Below are 14,967 nucleotides of genomic sequence, written 5' to 3' on the forward strand. Positions count from 1 at the left end.
ACATTAAAATGAGAGATCAGTTCACATAACAGGGCTGACATTAAAATGAGAGATCAGTTCACATAACAGGGCTGACATTAAAATGAGAGATCAGTTCAACATAACAGGGCTGACATTAAAATGAGAGATCAGTTCAACGTAACAGGGTTGACATTAAAATGAGAGATCAGTTCAACATAACAGGGCTGACATTAAAATGAGAGATCAGTTCACATAACAGGGCTGACATTAAAATGAGAGATCAGTTCAACATAACAGGGCTGACATTAAAATGAGAGTTCACATAACAGGGCTGACATTAAAATGAGAGATCAGTTCAACATAACAGGGCTGACATTAAAATGAGAGATCAGTTCACATAACAGGGCTGACATTAAAATGAGGGACAGACGTTAATAAATCACTATTCATAAATAATCATCTTCAGAAAATGAAGCAGCAAAAATAACTAGAGCTTTACAAAGGTTGTGAAACCTGGGAGAAATGGTGGAATTAAGTGGGTTGAAATCTTCATAGAAGTAACAGAGGGTTGACTGAGGGATTCATTGAATTCTCCATGTTACAGAGGGTTGATGGAGGGATTCATTGAATTCTCCATGTTACAGAGGGTTGACTGAGGGATTCATTGAATTCTCCATGTAACAGAGGGTTGACGGAGGGATTCATTGAATTCTCCATGTAACAGAGGGTTGACGGAGGGATTCATTGAATTCTCCATGTAACAGAGGGTTGACGGAGGGATTCATTGAATTCTCCATGTAACAGAGGGTTGACTGAGGGATTCATTGAATTCTCCATGTAACAGAGGGTTGACGGAGGGATTCATTGAATTCTCCATGTGGTCTATATTAAAGGGCACTTCATTCAATATAGCAGACTTTCAAAATGAAATATCGGTGCACAATTGTTACTTAAAATATCAAAGGGAGGCTGAATACACTCGTTTCATGGAAGGAGCCTCATGAATAACGGGAAAAATGTCAGAAAGAATAAGAAATCCCCCATTTCATAAAAACCCTGTTAAAAGTATGTTTATTACACTGCCTCACAGTGAGCAGTCAGATAAAGCTACGGTATTTTTTTGGGGAGGGGGACGCTTTAAAATCCTCAAACTGTGCTCAAGTCTACAGTTTTAATTTCATCCTCATATAAAAAATGGCCAGGGCCTCAGATGTCCCGGAGAAGATTGGCAGGGAAGAACCCCAGCTTCTGTCCATCGCTGTTGTACGGGTTTTCCTGTGGTGAAAGAGAAGCGGACCAAAATGCAGCGTGGTGGTTATTCATGTTCTTTAATAAAGGAACTAGACATGAAACAACTAACAAAACAATAAATGTGTGAAAACCTAAACAGTCCTATCTGGTGCAAACACAGAGACAGGAACAATCACCCACAAACACACAGTGAAACCCAGGCTACCTAAGTATGATTCTCAATCAGAGACAACTAATGACACCTGCCTCTGATTGAGAACCATACTAGGCCGAAACATAGAAATACCCAAAACCTAGAAAAACAAACATAGACTGCCCACCCAACTCACGCCCTGACCATACTAAATACATACAAAACAAAGGAAATAAAGGTCAGAACGTGACAGCCGTCCATTCTGTCCATCACTTTCAGATAGGAAAGGAGGTGAATGGCTTTCTTCACAACGATCTGGGGGTACAGACAAGACATACTGTATCTCAGAGTACGAGTGTTGATCTAGGATCAAGTCCCCCCTGTCCATAAAATACCATTCATTAGGATTTGAAAGGGATAACTGATCCTAGATCAGTGCTACTCTGACACTTCGTGAATAAGGGCCCCCGACTCTACAGAAACTATAGAAATCCACATATATTTCTTCCATATATAATGCAGGAGTATAGATTCAGCATGTCTATTGTCTGTAACCTCATGCACACACCAAATCAATGTTCCTGAAAAATGACATATTTAAGAAGTAGTAGTAGCCTGGACCAGGCTGAGCACTGTGATTAGTAGTAGCCTGGACCAGGCTGAGCACTGTGATTAGTAGTAGCCTGGACCAGGCTGAGCACTGTGATTAGTAGTAGCCTGGACCAGGCTGAGCACTGTGATTAGTAGTAGCCTGGACCAGGCTGAGCACTGTGATTAGTAGTAGCCTGGACCAGGCTGAGCACTGTGATTAGTAGTAGCCTGGACCAGGCTGAGCACTGTGATTAGTAGTAGCCTGGACCAGGCTGAGCACTGTGATTAGTAGTAGCCTGGACCAGGCTGAGCACTGTGATTAGTAGTAGCCTGGACCAGGCTGAGCACTGTGATTAGTAGTAGCCTGGACCAGGCTGAGCACTGTGATTAGTAGTAGCCTGGACCAGGCTGAGCACTGTGATAAATAGTAGCCTGGACCAGGCTGAGCACTGTGATAAGTAGTAGCCTGAACCAGGCTGAGCACTGTGATTAATAACAGCCAGGAACAGGCGGAGCACTGTGATTAGTAGTAGCCTGGACCAGGCTGAGCACTGTGATAAGTAGTAGCCTGAACCAGGCTGAGCACTGTGATTAGTAACTACCTGCTCAGTGTGTTGGGTCAGGGTCTTGGTTGTTCTTTAAGTACAGTTAGACTCAGATAATAACACAATACATGGCCACAACTAACTCATACATATACTATACAGTCTGGTAGCGCTGTGCCAAAGTGTGCTGACCTTGAACAAGCAGAACATACATTTGTAATAAACATGTATTAATTCAAGTATTGTTTAATCTCTCAGGTAAGATGTTTGACATTGCATTATTTTTTTTGAAATGTGCCCAAAAAAAGGTAATTCAATTCCAATTCTCTGGTCTATGAGGAGACCTTATCGAAGACTACAGCAATATTATCAGTATTACAAATGAATGAGCAGAACAAAACATCCAGCTGTAATATAGTGTACCGACCTGGTCTTTCTTCAGGGTGATCTGTCCCATCTCTCTGTTACCTACGAAGGAACGTGTCACCTTGTAAACCCTCTCCCCAGAACGCACCCTGATGTTGTAGTTAGCTGGCAGGAAGCAAGACCTCCGCCCTATCTTTCCCTGAAACACAATACACAGGTTGGGAGTGGATTCCCTGAGCTTTCCATATTCATTTACTGATGCTGAATGCTGATTTCCTATCAGTGCGCTGTGAGGTTTGAGTCAAGGTTGGGGTCAGGTCCATTTCAATTTAACAGACACTCACCCTCCACCACTCCTCATTGGAGTCATCTATCACTGTGAGCTGGTCCCCTGCACTACAACACAAACACACAACGTACACAAAGAGACTAAGTGACAGAGATGCACAGAGAGACTAAGTGACAGAGAGACAAGTGACAGAGACGAAGTGACAGAAATAGACAGAGAGACTAACTGGCAGAGAGTCTAAGTGACAGAGAGACAAGTGACAGATGCACAGAGAGACTAAAGTGACAGAGAAACTAAGTGACAGAGATCCACAGAGAGACTACGTGACAGAGATAAACCAAGAGACTAAGTGACAGAGAGACTAAAGGGAGAGAGAGACTAAGATGCACAGAGGGACTAAGTGACAGAGATACACAGAGAGACTAAAGTGACAGAGATGCACAGAGACTAAAGTGACAGAGATACTAAGTGACAGAAAGACTAGGTGACAGAGAGACTAAGTAGCAGAGAGACTAAGTGACAGAGATGCACATAGAGACTAAGTGATAGAGATGCACAGAGACTAAGTGACAGAGATGCACAGAGAGAATAAGTGACAGAGATACTAATTGTCAGAGAGGCTAAATCACAGAGAGACTAGTGACAGAGACGAAGTGACAGAAATAGACAGAGAGACTAACTGGCAGAGAGTCTAAGTGACAGAGAAACTAAGTGACAGAGAAACTAAGTGACAGAGATCCACAGAGAGACTACATGACAGAGATACACAGACAGACTACAGTGACAGAGATACTAAGTGACAGAAAGACAAGTGACAGAAAGACTAGGTGACAGAGAGACTAAGTAGCAGAGAGACTAAGTGACAGCGATTCACAGAGCAACTAAGTGACAGAGATACACAGAGAGAATAAGTGACAGAGATACACAGAGAGAATAAGTGATAGAGATGCACAGAGACTAAGTGACAGAGATGCACAGAGAGAATAAGTGACAGAGATACACAGAGAGAATAAGTGACAGAGATACACAGAGACTAAAGTGACAGAGATACACAGACAGACTACAGTGACAGAGATGCACAGAGACTAAAGTGACAGAGATACTAAGTGACAGAAAGACAAGTGACAGAAAGACTAAGTAGCAGAGAGGTTAAGTGACAGAGATTCACAGAGCAACTAAGTTACAGAGATGCACAGAGAGACTAAGTGATAGAGATGCACAGAGACTAATTGACAGAGATTCACAGAGAGAATAAGTGACAGAGATACAGAGACTAAAGTGACAGAGAGACTAAGATGCACAGAGAGACTAGTCACAGAGATGCACAGAGAGACTAAAGTGACAGAGATACTAAGTAACAGAGAGACTAAGTTACAGATATGCACAGACAGCCTAAGTGACAGAGATGCACAGAGAGACTAAAGTGACAGAGAGACTAAAAGACAGAGAGACGAAAGAGACAGAGATGCATAGAGAGACTAAGTGACACATATACTAAGTTACAGAGATACACAGAGAGACTAAAGTGATAGAGATGCATAGAGAGACCATTTACAGATATGCACAGAGAGACTTAAGAGACAGAGATGCATAGAGAGACAATGTGACAGAGATGCACAGAGAGACTAAATGACAGAGATAAACAGAGTGACTAAGTGGCAGAGATAGACAGAGAGACTAGGTGACAGAGACTAGGTGACAGAGAATAGGTGACAGAGAAACTAGGTGACAGAGAGACGAAGTGACAGATACACAGAGACTAAGTGACACAGATACACAGAGAGACTAAAGTGACAGATATTCACAGAGCAACTAAGTGACAGAGACTAAGTGACAGAGATGCACAGAGAGAATAAGTGACAGAGATACAGAGACTAAAGTGACAGAGAGACTAAGAATCACAGAGAGAATAAGTGACAGAGATACACAGACAGACTACAGTGACAGAGATGCACAGAGACTAAAGTGACAGAGATACTAAGTGACAGAAAGACAAGTGACAGAAAGACTAGGCGACAGAGAGACTAAGTAGCAGAGATATTAAGTGACAGATATTCACAGAGCAACTAAGTGACAAAGACTAAGTGACAGAGATGCACAGAGAGACTAAGTGACAGAGATTCACAGAGAGAATAAGTGACAGAGATACACAGAGACTAAAGTGACAGAGATACACAGAGACTAAAGTGACAGAGATACTAAGTGACAGAAAGACAAGTTGCAGAAAGACTAGGCGACAGAGAGACTAAGTAGCAGAGAGATTAAGTGACAGATATTCACAGAGCAACTAAGTGACAGAGACTATGTTACAGAGATGCGCAGAGAGACTAAGTGATAGAGCTGCACAGAGACTAAGTGACAGAGATTAACAGAGAGAATAAGTGACAGAGACTAAAGTGACAGAGAGACTAAAAGACAGAGAGACGAAAGAGACAGAGAGACGAAAGAGACAGAGATGCATAGAGAGACTAAGTGACACATATACTAAGTTACAGAGATACACAGAGAGACTAAAGTGACAGAGAGACTAAATGACAGAGATGCACAGAGAGACTAAATGACAGAGAGACAGAGATAGACAGAGAGACTAGGTGACAGAGACTAGGTGACAGAGAATATGTGACAGGGAAACTAGGTGACAGAGAGACGAAGTGACAGAGATACACAGAGAGACTAAGTGACAGAGATACACAGAGAGACTAAGTGACATAGATACTAAGTGACAGAAAGACTAGGTGACAGAGAGACTAAGTAGCAGAGAGACTAAGTAGCAGAGAGATTAAGTGACAGAGATGCACAGAGCAACTAAGTGACAGAGACTAAGTTACAGAGATGCACAGAGAGACTAAGTGACAGAGATTCACAGAGAGAATAAGTGACAGAGATACAGAGACTAAAGTGACAGAGAGACTAAAAGACAGAGAGACGAAAGAGACAGAGATGCATAGAGAGACTAAGTGACACATATACTAAGTTACAGAGATACACAGAGAGACTAAAGTGACAGAGAGACTAAATGACAGAGAGACAAAGTGACAGAGATGCACAGAGAGACTAAATGACAGAGATGCACAGAGAGACTAAATGACAGAGATAGACAGAGAGACTAGGTGACAGAGACTAGGTGACAGAGACTAGGTGACAGAGAGACGAAGTGACAGAGAGACTAAGTGACAGAGATACTAAGTGACAGAAAGACAAGTGACAGAAAGACTAGGTGACAGAGAGACTAAGTAGCAGAGAGACTAAGTGACAGAGATTCACAGAGCAACTAAGTGACAGAGACTAAGTGACAGAGATGCACAGAGAGACTAAGTGATAGAGATGCACAGAGACTAAGTGACAGAGATGCACAGAGAGAATAAGTGACAGAGATACACAGAGACTAAAGTGACAGAGAGACTAAGAATCACAGAGAGAATAAGTGACAGAGATACACAGAGACTAAGTGACAGAGAAACTAAGTGACAGAGATCCACAGAGAGACTACGTGATAGAGCTGCACAGAGACTAAGTGACAGAGATTCACAGAGAGAATAAGTGACAGAGATACAGAGACTAAAGTGACAGAGAGACTAAGATGCACAGAGAGACTAAAGTCACAGAGATGCACAGAGAAACTAAAGTGACAGAGATACTAAGTGACAGAGACTAGGTGACAGAAAGACTAGGTGACAGAGAGACTAGGTGACAGAGACTAAGTAACAGAGAGACTAAGTTACAGATATGCACAGAGAGCCTAAGTGACAGAGATGCACAGAGAGACTAAAGTGACAGAGAGACTAAAAGACAGAGAGACAGAGACAGAGATGCATAGAGAGACTAGGTGACAGATATACTAAGTTACAGAGATACACAGAGACACTAAAGTGACAGAGAGACTAAATGACAGAGAGACGAAAGAGACAGAGATGCATAGAGAGACTAGGTGACAGATATACTAAGTTACAGAGATACACAGAGAGACTAAAGTGACAGAGAGACTAAATGACAGAGAGACAAAGTGACAGAGATGCATAGAGAGACTATTTACAGATATGCACAGAGAGAATAAATGACAGAGATAAACAGAGAGACTAAGTGACAGAGATGCACAGAGAGACTAAATGACAGAGATAAACAGAGAGACTAAGTGACAGAGATAAACAGAGAGACTAAGTGTCAGAGATAAACAGAGAGACTAAGTGACGAAGATGCACAGAGAGACTAAGTGACAGAGATACACAGAGTGCAAGATAATGATCAATATCAAAAGACATCAAGATGCACATGGAGAGAGAGAACCAGTACATGGAGTTGGAGTCAGTAAACATGAAGTGCATCATGAGTATGAATCAGTGAGGATTTACTGTAGGTCCAGATCATCTTTCCCCACAGCCTTGAAGCGATACAGATTCAGGTAGTAGTGGGACTGGGAGAACACACCTAGCTTCTCCCCTGGCTGAGGCTTCTTATTCTGACAACACACACAACAGGGAGTCATTCGCTATCATTGACATCATCATCATCTCTCTTACCTTGTGTTCTGCAGCAGCTTTGTCTCCTTTCTTGTCTCCCTCTGGGTTTGCTTTGTGACACATCTCACAAACACACACATTGCCAGTCTCACCATTCTGTAACCACCCCACGTTGAGTAATACAAGCACTGTTCCCTCCCAGAGTGAACAAACAAGAGCTCAGCAGTGGCACCTGTTTATCCCCTGTTAGCATGCTGAGGTATGCCAGCTGTATATCTCCTGTTAGCATGCTGAGGTATGCCAGCTGTATATCTCCTGTTAGCATGCTGAGGTATGCCAGCTGTATATCCTCTGTTAGCATGCTGAGGTATGCCAGCTGTATATCTCCTGTTAGCATGCTGAGGTATGCCAGCTGTATATCTCCTGTTAGCATGCTGAGGTATGCCAGCTGTATATCCTCTGTTAGCATGCTGAGGTATGCCAGCTGTATATCTCCTGTTAGCATGCTGAGGTATGCCAGCTGTATATCTCCTGTTAGCATGCTCATGTACGCCAGCTGTATATCTCCTGTTAGCATGCTGAGGTATGCCAGCTGTATATCTCCTGTTAGCATGCTGAGGTACGCCAGCTGTGCCTCTGAGGCAGCGTAGAGTGTGTGTGAACAGAGATGGAACTCTGTATGGAGTTAGAAAAGACTAATCTGTTTGACTCATCCCCCTCTCCTCCCCCTTCCTCTTGCTTGTTGGGTTGTCGGGAGTCCTCTTCCTCCATCATCATCATCATCATCTAGAGGGAGAGAAATACAGATTAGAGACGGGATAGCGTCCAACATCTTCTGGGTTTGATCCTTTCCTTCCAATCAGCGACTGCTCTAGACTTGAGACACTAACCTGGGTTACCATGACACTAACCTGGGTCGCAGTCTGTTTGAGTTACTGTTACGTTCCCCAGTTTATGTGTTGTAGTTTGTGTATTTGCATGTGTTTATTTCAGGAAATGGCTTCCTGAAATCCCTCAAGTAGCTGATTGGTCGACTCCATGGCTAAGTGGAGAGCTGACCCCGCCCCCTCGTCAAGACGCAGCTGTCTCCAATTACCCATTCCTTCTGACGCTATATAAAAGCCAGTGTTCTGTTCAGGAGGGAGATCTTTTTGTACAGAGATTTGCTGGGAGGTCATTGCAGAGATTTTGCTAGAGAGATTTGCTGGGAGGTCATTGCAGAGATTTTGCTAGAGAGATTTTCTGGGAGGTCATTGCAGAGAAATTTTGATAGAGGTTGATTTTGCTGGGAGTTCATTGCTGGGAGTTGGTATGTTTTGTGAGTTTGTTGCTCAGATAGAGCTTATTTGATGTCCTTTGTTTCTTAGTTTGTTTGTGAAATTGTTTAATATTCTGTTTCATTTGTTCCCAGGGGGGAAGTGGAAGGCACCTTGGGAGTGCTTAGGCATGAGGCCCGCGGGCATACATATACCCGTAGTATATTCACTGTCTAGGCACACTAGGTAAGACCTGGGCGGACCACCCCCTGTATTTTGGTTAGGACACCAGGTGGTGCTAAGTTAGGTAAGTAGTGGGTAGGCAGGTAAGATAGGAGAGGGGGCTTTGAGATTTACTTTCTTTGCTTTGGTTCCGTCCAGCCCCTTTTCCCCATATTACCGTGTAAAGGAATAAAGTCCTTGTAAACGGTACCACATTCTGTCTGTTGTCATTCTTACTTGCACCTACAGTCCATACCTTTTTCACTTCACAGAGAGTTTAGTTGTAGCAGGGTGTTGCGTTCCCTCTTCATAGAGGCGTGCGTAACAGTTACCATGACACTCCTGGCCACTTCTTGTCATACTATTTGCAATGACACAGAGTACAAGGAGTGTGATGTTAGCAAACCAGGTTCTGGATTTCAGGCTAACGAGACACCAGGAATGGGCCATCATGTGACCACTCTCACACTCTTAACATCCTCCCACTCACGTTCTTCTCCTCTGATCCAGTCTTTCACTCCCTGTTGGCCGTTAACACACCAACTCGCAGTGTCTCAATAACCGGGGTCACTGTGGTTGGACTGAGCAGGAGACAGAACAGACAAAACAACAGCAGGAAAACAAACACTGAAATCAATGTAAAAAATACACTGCTATTTCTCTATTTCTCAATTCTAGATGCAATAAAATAAAATACATAACTTTTGACGCATTATATATAATGGAAATTGAGCTACACTTTCTCTGCATGAAGGTGCTTATCCATTAGTTCTTGACTCATGGGTTGAATGGATGGTGTGGAGAGAATGTGTGAGAGCACAGAGGGAGCTGTGGTGTTCTGTTGACTGACTGTGGTGTTCTGTTGACTGACTGTGGTGTTCTGTTGACTGACTGTGGTGTTCTGTTGACTGACTGTGGTGTTCTGTTGACTGACTGTGGTGTTCTGTTGACTGACTGGTGTTCTGTTGACTGACTGTGGTGTTCTGTTGACTGACTGTGGTGTTTTGTTGACTGACTGGTGTTCTGTTGACTGACTGGTGTTCTGTTGCCTGACTGTGGTGTTCTGTTGCCTGACTGTGGTGTTCTGTTGACTGACTGTGGTGTTCTGTTGACTGACTGTGGTGTTCTCTTGACTGACTGTGGTGTTCTGTTGACTGACTGTGGTGTTCTGTTGACTGCTCAGAAGAGGAGAGCTGTAGCCCCGCCGGAAAGAGGAGAAGGAGGACAAGGAAGAGGTGGGGGAGGACAACAAGGAAGAGGAGAAGGAGGACAAGGAAGAGGAGAGAGACAGGAGTACAGGGCAGAGGAGGAGGAGAGACAGGAGGAGGAGGAGAAGAACATGGAGGAGGAGAACAAGAGGAGGAGGAGAGACAGAATGAGGAGGAGAACTTGGAAGAGGAGGAAGGAGGACGAGGAGGAGGAGGAGAGACAGGAGGAGGAGGAGGACAAGGAAGAGGAGGAGGAGAGACAGGAGGAGGAGGAGGACAAGGAAGAGGAGGAGGAGAGACAGAAGGAGGAGGAGGAGAGACAGAAGGAGGAGGAGGAGAACAAGGAAGAGGTGGAGGAGGAGGAGGAGGAGAGACAGAAGGAGGAGGAGGACAAGGAAGAGGAGATGGAGGAGGAGGAGGAGAACAAGGAAGAGGAGGTGTGTAACGGCGTTCGTCTGTTGAAAGAGGAGCGGACCAAAATGCGGCGTGGTGGTTACTCATGTTCTTTAATGAAAAATGAACGATACATGAAATAACAATAATATACAAAACAACAAACGAAACGCGAAAACCTATACAGCCTATCTAGTGACAACTAACACAAAGACAGGAACAATCACCCACAAACACACAGTGAAACCCAGGCTACCTAAATATGGTTCCCAATCAGAGACAACGAATCACCTGACTCTGATTGAGAACCGCCTCAGGCAGCCATAGCCTATGCTAGACACCCCTAATCAGCCACAATCCCAATGCCTACTAAAACCCCAATACGACAACACAATAAACCCATGTCACACCCTGGCCTGACCAAATAACTAAAGAAAACACAAAATACTAAGACCAAGGCGTGACAAGATGGAGGAGAACAAGGAAGAGGAGGAGGAGGAGAGACAGGAGGTGGAGGAGAACAAGGAAGAGGAGGAGGAGGAGAGACAGGAGGTGGAGGAGAACAAGGAAGAGGAGGAGGAGGAACGACAGAAGGAGGAGGAGAACAAGGAAGAGGAGGAGGAGGAGAGACAGAAGGAGGAGAACAAGGAAGAGGAGGAGGAGAACAACAATTTGATTAGCAAAACACATGACTGAATTATGAGGCATGATTGAATTAGACTGATCCTTAGTTGTGCACTATATGGGGGATAGTGTTTAATCTGGAACGCAGATCCTCTGACTGTAATCTCCTCTTTGGCTAAATTCTCAGGGGCTGGAGGGTTGTTATGGATAGCCACAGAGTCCTTATCGTCCAATCTGAACCACAGGACAGAGCAATACATGTAAAAAAGACTAAATATATTCTGAAATATATTGTTCATTAGGACAATAAGTACGTGACAACTATGGGACAAGTTCAAATCTCTCTGGATTTAAAAATACATCTGTTGAAGAATCTCTTACATGTCACAAGTAGCTATAGACCTGACAAGGTAAACATCTGTTGTTCTGCCCCTGAGCAAGGCAGTTAACCCACTGTTCCCCTGAGCAAGGCAGTTAACCCACTGTCCCCCTGAGCGAGGCAGTTAACCCACTGTTCCCCTGAGTAAGGCAGTTAACCCACTGTTCCCCTGAGTAAGGCAGTTAACCCACTGTTCCCCTGAGTAAGGCAGTTAACCCACTGTTCCCCTGAGCAAGGCAGTTAACCCACTGTTCCCCTGAGCAAGGCAGTTAACCCACTGTTCCCCTGAGTAAGGCAGTTAACCCACTGTTCCCCTGAGCGAGGCAGTTAACCCACTGTTCCCCTGAGCGAGGCAGTTAACCCACTGTTCCCCTGAGCGAGGCAGTTAACCCACTGTCCCCCTGAGCGAGGCAGTTAACCCACTGTTCCCCTGAGTAAGGCAGTTAACCCACTGTTCCCCTGAGTAAGGCAGTTAACCCACTGTTCCCCTGAGCGAGGCAGTTAACCCACTGTTCCCCTGAGCGAGGCAGTTAACCCACTGTCCCCCTGAGCGAGGCAGTTAACCCACTGTTCCCCTGAGTAAGGCAGTTAACCCACTGTTCCCCTGAGTAAGGCAGTTAACCCACTGTTCCCCTGAGTAAGGCAGTTAACCCACTGTTCCCCTGAGCAAGGCAGTTAACCCACTGTTCCCCTGAGCAAGGCAGTTAACCCACTGTTCCCCTGAGTAAGGCAGTTAACCCACTGTTCCCCTGAGCAAGGCAGTTAACCCACTGTTTCCCGGGCGGCCCCCTTCACCTCTCTGATTCAGAAGGATTGGGTTAAATGCAGAAGACACATTCAGTTGAATACATTCAGTTGGACAACTGACTAGGTATCCCCCTTTCCATTGTGCTGTATGGTAGTCAGGTCTTGGTGTCTATGGAAGAGCAGAGGGCTGTATGGTTTTCAAGTCTTCGTGTCTATGGAAGAGCAGAGGGCTGTATGGTAGTCAGGTCTTGGTGTCTATGGAAGGGCAGAGGGCTGTATGGTAGTCAGGTCTTGGTGTCTATGGAAGGGCAGAGGGCTGTATGGTAGTCAGGTCTTGGTGTCTATGGAAGGGCAGAGGGCTGTATGGTAGTCAGGTCTTGGTGTCTATGGAAGGACAGAGGGCTGTATGGTAGTCAGGTCTTGGTGTCTATGGAAGAGCAGAGGGCTGTATGGTAGTCAGGTCTTGGTGTCTATGGAAGAGCAGAGGGCTGTATGGTAGTCAGGTCTTGGTGTCTATGGAAGAGCAGAGCTCTGTATTGTTTTCAGGTCTTGGTGTCTATGGAAGGACAGAGGGCTGTATGGTAGTCAGGTCTTGGTGTCTATGGAAGAGCAGAGGGCTGTATGGTAGTCAGGTCTTGGTGTCTATGGAAGGGCAGAGGGCTGTATGGTAGTCAGGTCTTGGTGTCTATGGAAGGACAGAGGGCTGTATGGTAGTCAGGTCTTGGTGTCTATGGAAGAGCAGAGGGCTGTATGGTAGTCAGGTCTTGGTGTCTATGGAAGGACAGAGGGCTGTATGGTAGTCAGGTCTTGGTGTCTATGGAAGGACAGAGGGCTGTATAGTAGTCAGGTCTTGGTGTCTATGGAAGGGCAGAGGGCTGTATGGTAGTCAGGTCTTGGTGTCTATGGAAGGACAGAGGGCTGTATAGTAGTCAGGTCTTGGTGTCTATGGAAGGGCAGAGGGCTGTATGGTAGTCAGGTCTTGGTGTCTATGGAAGGACAGAGGGCTGTATGGTAGTCAGGTCTTGGTGTCTATGGAAGGACAGAGGGCTGTATGGTAGTCAGGTCTTGGTGTCTATGGAAGGACAGAGGGCTGTATGGTAGTCAGGTCTTGGTGTCTATGGAAGGGCAGAGGGCTGTATGGTAGTCAGGTCTTGGTGTCTATGGAAGGACAGAGGGCTGTATAGTAGTCAGGTCTTGGTGTCTATGGAAGGACAGAGGGCTGTATGGTAGTCAGGTCTTGGTGTCTATGGAAGGACAGAGGGCTGTATGGTAGTCAGGTCTTGGTGTCTATGGAAGGACAGAGGGCTGTATAGTAGTCAGGTCTTGGTGTCTATGGAAGGACAGAGGGCTGTATAGTAGTCAGGTCTTGGTGTCTATGGAAGGGCAGAGGGCTGTATAGTAGTCAGGTCTTGGTGTCTATGGAAGGGCAGAGGGCTGTATAGTAGTCAGGTCTTGGTGTCTATGGAAGGACAGAGGGCTGTATGGTAGTCAGGTCTTGGTGTCTATGGAAGGACAGAGGGCTGTATAGTAGTCAGGTCTTGGTGTCTATGGAAGGGCAGAGGGCTGTATGGTAGTCAGGTCTTGGTGTCTATGGAAGGGCAGAGGGCTGTATGGTAGTCAGGTCTTGGTGTCTATGGAAGAGCAGAGGGCTGTATGGTAGTCAGGTCTTGGTGTCTATGGAAGGGCAGAGGGCTGTATAGTAGTCAGGTCTTGGTGTCTATGGAAGGACAGAGGGCTGTATAGTAGTCAGGTCTTGGTGTCTATGGAAGGGCAGAGGGCTGTATAGTAGTCAGGTCTTGGTGTCTATGGAAGGACAGAGGGCTGTATGGTAGTCAGGTCTTGGTGTCTATGGAAGGGCAGAGGGCTGTATAGTAGTCAGGTCTTGGTGTCTATGGAAGGGCAGAGGGCTGTATAGTAGTCAGGTCTTGGTGTCTATGGAAGGACAGAGGGAGCTGTAGGATGATGTAGAGACAAAGAAGGAGGCTGCTAAACTGTTGCTGCTTCTCTTGTCGTGAATACATCAAGAGCATCCTAACCGGTTGCATCACCGCCTGGTATGGTAACTGCTCGGCATCCCGCCTGGTATGGTAACTGCTCGGCATCCCGCCTGGTATGGTAACTGCTCGGCATCTGACTGCAAGGCACTACAGAGGGTACGGCCCAGTACCTAGGGAGTGCTTAGGCAAGAGGCCCGCGGGCGTACATATACCCGTAGTATAGTCACTGTCTAGGCACACTAGGTAAGACCTGGTCGGACCACCCCCTGTATTTTGGTTAGGGCACCAGGTGGTGCTAAGTTAGATAAGTAGTAGGCAGGTAAGGTAGGAGAGGTGGCTTTGACATTTACTTCCTTTGCTTTGGTTCCGTCCAGCCCCTTTTCCCCATATTACCGTGTGACGGAATAAATTCCTTGTAAACGGTACCCCTCTCTCTGCCTGTTGTCATCCTTACTCACACCTACAGTCCCATACCTCTTTCACTCCACGGGGAGTTGAGTTGTAGCAGGGTGTTGCGTTCCCTCTTCACAGAGGCGACCGTAACAGTC

General features: G+C 45.5%; 1 protein-coding gene across 1 annotated transcript; it reads right to left on the bottom strand.

Annotated features, from left to right (window-relative positions):
- Positions 1–1,167: 1,167 nt before the first annotated feature.
- On the bottom strand, positions 1,168–7,716 carry LOC135559853 (SH3 and cysteine-rich domain-containing protein 3-like). The gene is made up of 6 exons (XM_065000737.1): positions 7,654–7,716; positions 7,486–7,592; positions 3,192–3,243; positions 2,909–3,046; positions 1,592–1,660; positions 1,168–1,236 (listed from the first exon to the last, which is right to left on the bottom strand). Exons 1-6 carry the CDS (start codon positions 7,714–7,716, stop codon positions 1,168–1,170), a joined length of 498 nt encoding a protein of 165 aa, XP_064856809.1.
- Between the last annotated feature and the right edge of the window lie 7,251 nt (positions 7,717–14,967).

This window comes from Oncorhynchus nerka, linkage group LG15 (assembly GCF_034236695.1).
Source record: "Oncorhynchus nerka isolate Pitt River linkage group LG15, Oner_Uvic_2.0, whole genome shotgun sequence".
NCBI lineage: Eukaryota > Metazoa > Chordata > Actinopteri > Salmoniformes > Salmonidae > Oncorhynchus > Oncorhynchus nerka.

Excerpts from the sequence above, each read along its gene's own strand:
- LOC135559853 (XM_065000737.1), bottom strand. The coding sequence starts at position 7,716 with ATGTGTCACAAAGCAAACCCAGAGGGAGACAAGAAAGGAGACAAAGCT. Across the intron at positions 1,661-2,908 it reads TCACCCTGAAGAAAGACCAG|ATCGTTGTGAAGAAAGCCAT; the intron begins GTCGGTACACTA and ends CTGTACCCCCAG. Across the intron at positions 1,237-1,591 it reads ACAGAATGGACGGCTGTCAC|GAAAACCCGTACAACAGCGA; the intron begins GTTCTGACCTTT and ends CTTTCACCACAG.